This window comes from Capsicum annuum, chromosome 5 (genome assembly GCF_002878395.1).
Source record: "Capsicum annuum cultivar UCD-10X-F1 chromosome 5, UCD10Xv1.1, whole genome shotgun sequence".
NCBI classification, from domain to species: Eukaryota; Viridiplantae; Streptophyta; class Magnoliopsida; order Solanales; family Solanaceae; genus Capsicum; species Capsicum annuum.
Genome location: NC_061115.1, coordinates 43,177,824 through 43,184,414, shown reverse-complemented (window position 1 = coordinate 43,184,414; position 6,591 = coordinate 43,177,824). Strand labels below are relative to the sequence as shown.

General features: G+C 37.0%; 1 protein-coding gene across 1 annotated transcript; it reads right to left on the bottom strand.

Annotated features, from left to right (window-relative positions):
- Positions 1-224: 224 nt before the first annotated feature.
- On the bottom strand, positions 225-563 carry LOC124898480. Its single transcript, XM_047412124.1, has one exon. It carries the CDS (start codon positions 561-563, stop codon positions 225-227), a length of 339 nt encoding a protein of 112 aa, XP_047268080.1.
- Positions 564-6,591: the final 6,028 nt, after the last annotated feature.

The window sequence follows — 6,591 nt, the reverse complement described above, 5'->3', positions numbered from 1 at the left end:
AATTCCACACACCTCTGCAAAGCCGTACTCAACTTCTCCAGACATAGCCCAAATGAATCTCCAACCACAGAAAAATCATCCATGAACACCTCCAAGGTGTCCTCAACCATATCTGAGAAAATAGACATCATACACCAATGAAAGGTAGCGGGTGCATTACATATCCCAAACGAAATCCGCTTGAATTCAAAAGTGCCATACAGATATGTGAACGTTTTCATCTCCTAATTTTCAGGAGCAATACAGATTTGATTGTAGCTAGAATATCCATCCAAGAAGCAATAACACCTCCTTCCCACCAACCGATCAAGCATTTGATCCATGAATGACACTGGGAAGTAGTCCTTTAAAGTCCATGATTTTAATTTGCGGTAGTACATGCAAACTCTCCAACCAGTCATAGGACTGAGAGGAATCAACTCATTCTTTTCATTTGCAACAACAGTTATGCTGCCTTTCTTGGGCACACATTGAACTGGGCTCGCCCATTTGCTATCAGAAATAGGATAAACTACTCCTGCATCTAGCCAATTAATAATTTCCTTCTTAACCACCTCTCGCATTGGTGGGTTAAGTCAGCGTTGATGCTCAATGGTAGGAGTACATTCTTCCTTAAGTTGTATCTTATGAGTACAGATGCCAGAAGGAATGCCAATAATATCAACAATAGTCCAGCCTATTGCTCTTTTTTATCTTTGAAGCACCAAAATAAGTGGTTCCACCTGTTGCTCACTCAGGTCAGCTGCAATAATAACAGGTAGTGTATTCCTACTACCCAGGAACATATACCTCAAATGACTGGGTAATTCTTTCAGCTCTAAGATAGGTGGTTCTTCTATAGAGGGCTTAGCAGGTGGACTAGGACAATTTTCTAAGTCCAAGTTCAACTTCTTAGGGGCATATTAGTAATACCCGATACCTATTAAGGCAAAAACAATCTCCTCATAATCTTCTATACCATCCTGATCAAAATTCATCAATTTCTCTTCTATCGTCACTTCGTGCTCCTCCTTATAATATACATCTACAATGGAAAACACACTCATTTCTTCTTCTGCTTCATTAATTAGAATACATCAAATCGTACCACTTTAATATTCAGCCTGAATAAGAGCTCATTAGCTCACAAATCAATCAGCACACTTTTGATTGCGAGAAAAGGTCGACCCAAGTATATGGGCATCTCGAAATCCACCTCGCAATCCAGAATAATAAAATCCACAGGAAATATAAAACTCCCAACCTTCACCAACATATCATTCAAAATACCAACAGGTTATTTGACCGACCTATCCACCATCACAAGTACCATGTTCGTGGGTGTGGGATATCCTAAACCCAACTTTTTATAAACAGCTAGCGGCTTCAGATTGATGCTAGATCCTAGGCCGCAAAGAGCTTTTTCAAAGTCAAGAGGTCCAATAGTGCATGGGATAGTAAATGCTCCTAGATCTTTCCTTTTCTGCATCAGAGACCTTACGTAAATAGCACCATAATGATGTAAATTATCCATCATCTCAAAACTAACCAACCGCTTCTTTGTTACGACGTCTTTCATGAACTTTGCGTACACGGGCATTTTCTCTAATGCCTCCACTAGTGGTAGATTAATCGTTAAATATTTTAGCATAGCCATAAATTTACTGAACTTGGTGTCGTCAGCTTTCTTCTTCAACAGATGAGGAATTGTAGGCGGTGGCTTTGGAAGAGTGGTAACCACCACTTCAGTCTGTTTTCCCTTATTCTTCTTCAACTCATCAACCTGTTGACTATTGGATGGTGTGTCATCAATAACCTCATCCAATTTCCTAGATTTCACCGAATAATAAATTTCTTCTTCTTCAACATCATCGACTATAATATTAACCGCAGGCTTACCCATAAGAAGTCCTGCCAATACCTTACCACTTCTAGTAGTGATAGCCATGCAAGACCCATAATTTCGTGGGTTTTGAATGGTGTCACTTGGAAATATTCCAGTCTTTCTCTGATTTAAAGCGGCCAAGAGTTGGCTCATTTGTTGCTCCAACTGCTTGATGGAGGTGGAGTGCGATTTCACCAACTGACTCATAGTAAATAAAAATCACTCTTCATGGTATTCACTCCAGAGTTGGTAGCTTCAACTCCCTTTAATAATTTCTCCATCATTTCCTCCATGAACATCTTTCTAGAGCTAGTTGTAGCACTATCTCTACTTTCGGGAGGTACATATAGTCCACTTCTATCATTCTTACCTTTCCAATTTCCTTGCTCCCTATCCTTATAACCAGTCTTGTCATAGTAGTTCCGACCTTAATTTCCTTGGCTATTGACTTAAAAACCCCCCTAATTATTCAAATAGTTAGCCTCTTCTTCTAAATTACAATCATTTCTACCTTTAGCTGCAACAGCCTTCATTTTTTCAGTCTTTGCAGATAATACATGCTTGGTCAATAGATCCATCTGCATCTTCAACTGTGTCATGTCTTGATCATGCTCTTCTTTTTTCTTACGTTGTGTTGCAGTTATTCCAATAGACACAGTAGGGCTTGCTACCATAGAATCCCTGGTATACTGCTCTACTTTGTTTCTCCATCCGATCAAGCATCTCTGAGGCCTCCTGAAAGTGAGATCCACAAATCATCCCCCTACAGCATTATCAACAACTGGCTTTGTAATAGAGTTCAAAGTAAGATAAAGAGTCTCCATCAGATGAATATCTTTCTTTCATATTATAGTTTGGACACTGTGGCAGTTTTTTTTAACCTCTCCCATATCTCATAAAGGGCTTCAGTTAAGAGCTACCTAAAGTTGCTGAACTCATCACTCAACAGTACCCTTCTAGAAGGTGGAAAGAACCTTTCTAGGAAAGCCTCTTTCCATTGCCTCCAGTTGGTTATCGAGTCGGGTGTTAGCTCATTAAGCCACAATGTTGCCTCTCCAGATAGAGACAATGGAAATAAATGCAAGCGGATGGCTGTAACGCCCCAAAATTAGGTCCCAACATGTCACATGGTGCTTAGGATCACAAGTGACCCCAAGCTAACCCTTCTATTGGCATAAATCATAAGCAACTGAACAAAAAGTATAAATCTATGCAAATCTGCAGAAAATAACTCTTTTCTGAATATGATAGATACAAAACTAAATTTACTAGATTACAACCAAAACTGAAACAGAAAATATCAACTTCTACTGACTGACTATGAAGCCTTTACTAGTACTGACTGTAGGTAGCCGGGTCATGACTCCCGACTAACCCAACTCAATTCGACTGAATAAAGAAAATACAACACTTCTCAAACTGTATAACTAACTCAATCCCTTGAATCAAAAGGACTTATCACCTGCTGACTGGATACCACGAACTGACTGAATCTGAAGGTGCAACTATACCTTGTACCTACATTCCGAGAAAATGTAGCCCGCATACAAATATGTGGGTCAGTACCATGGAGAAGTACCGAGTATATGGGGGTGCAATATATATATAAAATAATATCTTAATTTCATCACAGTTTATAAAATTATTCATGTTGATATAGATGACTCACTTAGCTCGAATTAAATCATCAAAATCATGGATGAATAATACATGTAAAGTAAATAAGTGAGTCATTACAATACGTTCTCAATTCACTTTTATTTCAATTTCAAATCATCAAAACAATCAAATCTCATGTCAATTCTCTTTAGAATATATTTATTAAATCTTTTAAGAATAATGACTTTCTCAAACTCAGCCTTTTAACCAAATATGTTTTCATCTCAAATAGAATAGTACACACACCCACATTGGGAGCCTCTCATAACCGACATAAACCATGTGAGATACATGGAGTCCAACGTCCAACCCACGTTGGGGAGAGCTGTCCTATCCTTGCCATCGGAGTAGGACCTTAATATTTTATTCACTAGTGATCACTATATCAAGCAACCTTAGGCTCATATCCTACGGGGACACGTAGTTATAGGGAAGTACCAATCAAAGCTATACCTCCCACTTGGTGCAAAAGACTACTCCCAGACTTAGCTCAGATCATTTAAAAAGAAAACCCACAACAACACAATTCAGCAATTCATATCGGGAGCCGTCATGCTACCCCTTTTCCATAATAAAATCAACATGTGGATTTATTTTCTCATTCGATTTCAAAAATAACTCTTTCAAGACCAAAAGATCAAATAATTCAAATATCAAGGTGTGTATAACACATTACGTCACCAAAGATCATAATCTCAAAGAGGGTTTAAATACCATATATCAACATTGAGCAAATACTTGAAGATTCATATTTTATGTATCAACCATATATAATTCATACAAAATATAAAATTTTAACTTTAAACATGATATTATCATCAAACTTCATGGAATTCAACTTCAAGGCATCAAAATATCATAGTTTCTTGAACAAAATATAATATATAAGTTTCCATCTCAAATTCATAGTAAAGCATATAAATTCATGTATATTTGTAAACGTAAACTTCAATTTGGGCACAAGAACGAAAGAAGACTCTTGTTGAAAACCCCACATACCTTTATGGTAACGGATTTGTTGAAAGATTGGACCTTTAAGCTTGATTGAAAGAATCCTTGTAGAGAACTTTAAATTCAGTGCTTAACTTCTTGATTCTTGAGAGGTAAACTGATATTTTGTTCTTGGTAAGAGAGGAAGGGTTTTAGATTATAACTTGACTGATTTAGGGCTTAGGGATTGTAATTATGTGTTTAAAAACCCCTATCAATGATTTGGAGTGATTAGGGACGGTTTAGGGGTGTGAAATGACTTCAACATCCTTGATATAAGTCAAAATAGAGTGTTTTGGCACTTGGAACTGACTTAGGCGGTGCCTAAGTAATCGGACAAGCCAGGTTGGGCAGCGCCTAACCAATCACCTAAGTTTGGTTGGGCGGCGCCTAACCAATTGTATACCCTTTCTGTCTCTCACAAAAATGCGCATAATTCTTTGCTCGGGTATTGAATTTTTGCAAAATTGGTATCGTTGGAAATTTAATTCAAGTATCTACAATTTGGTAGGTTTGGGATGAAAAATTCCATGTATATTAAGAGATATACACGTTTGAAATTGACCCTTGCAGAATCGAATGTCAAACTTTGGATGAATCAATTGGTCTTAGCTCAACTTTGTTATAGGTCATTGCTATGAACATTTTTCACCTCTAAACTACTCCATAGAGTAGGATAATGATCATTAAACTTGTATTCACATTCAACTCATTTGGATTAGAGCTATGACGCGCAGGAACAACAGTTAGAATTCTAGCACAAAAATATGGGTTATTACATTATCTCCCCCTTGGGAACATTCGTCCTCGAATGTGGATAATTAAGCTGAAACACAGAGGAATCTCAGTCTTTAAGCTAACTTGTACAACTGATACAAACTGAATCACTGAATCTCAAACATAATGATTCACTGAACTGAACTGCATGTTCCTGAATTCTAATGAATGTAATTATATGGCTAAGATAGAAACGAGAGTGTCAACTTATGAGTAACAATTACTTTGCACTGGATTTGATCTCATGAGAATGGATGAGAGGTTTATGACATGAAAACTTGGGGTATTACAACATCCCCCTTTTGGGATCGTTCGTCCCCGAATGATAATAATTTGATGAAAATACTAGGAAGAGACTGTGATACTACACAGGATACTTACGAACTGAATCATGACTTAATATCTGAAACTGCAACTGATGCATGAACTGAGCTGAATTTATAATTTAATTGGACACAAACACATTTTCTCTTGGAAGGTACATACGTATAAGTCTATGGATAGTAAGACTAACTGGAAAATTAAGAATCTATAGGAGCTTATCTCCTTGCTTGCAAAACTAGATTACAGGCTATATGTACTGGATCATACTGAGTAGAGTATTTCTTCAGCACTTTTCTACGAAATTCTATTGACATTAGGGAGAAAAGAATTTTGGGCAGGCTCTGAACAAGGCATTTGACTAAGGAATTACAACATTGATATAACTCTATTGCATGGAATATAATTATATAACTCAAAAACTAGGATAGGATCGCTAGGCCGTAGGCAACATAACTTCTTACTTTCAAGCTTAGCATCACTTCTCAAATGCTCTCTCAACTATACTATTCCCCTTAAATACCATACTCATTTGATTCAACTTATAATTCTCATATTGGCACTGGGAAATATTTCTACTAAGGTCTAAACTAAACTAAGTTTTCTCACCATGATCAAGCCTAACACTAAATCACAAGATACAACATGCCAAACCACAATACTAGTCTAAACTACAAGGTTCAATATTCTATATCTTCTTATAGCTCACACCCTAAGCATAACATGCCTTACCACATCAAGAACTAATTTAAAACTCTTGATATGGATTCACTAGTGCATATTGCATACATCATCTTTCACCCAACATGACATTCAAGCCTATCATTAAAAATCGCATATAACTTTAAGGCAAATACCCCTAAAGGCATACTTCGCATATTCTCTAAACCTTTATCAACAACAATTTTCTTGTACTATTCTTAAAAACATACACACAATTTCTAACTAACCATGACATGTATCAAGGACTTGGCCTCAAT

What these genes read in the sequence shown, in the direction of transcription:
- LOC124898480 (XM_047412124.1), bottom strand. Translation starts at nt 563, where the DNA reads ATGCGAGAGGTGGTTAAGAAGGAAATTATTAATTGGCTAGATGCAGGA.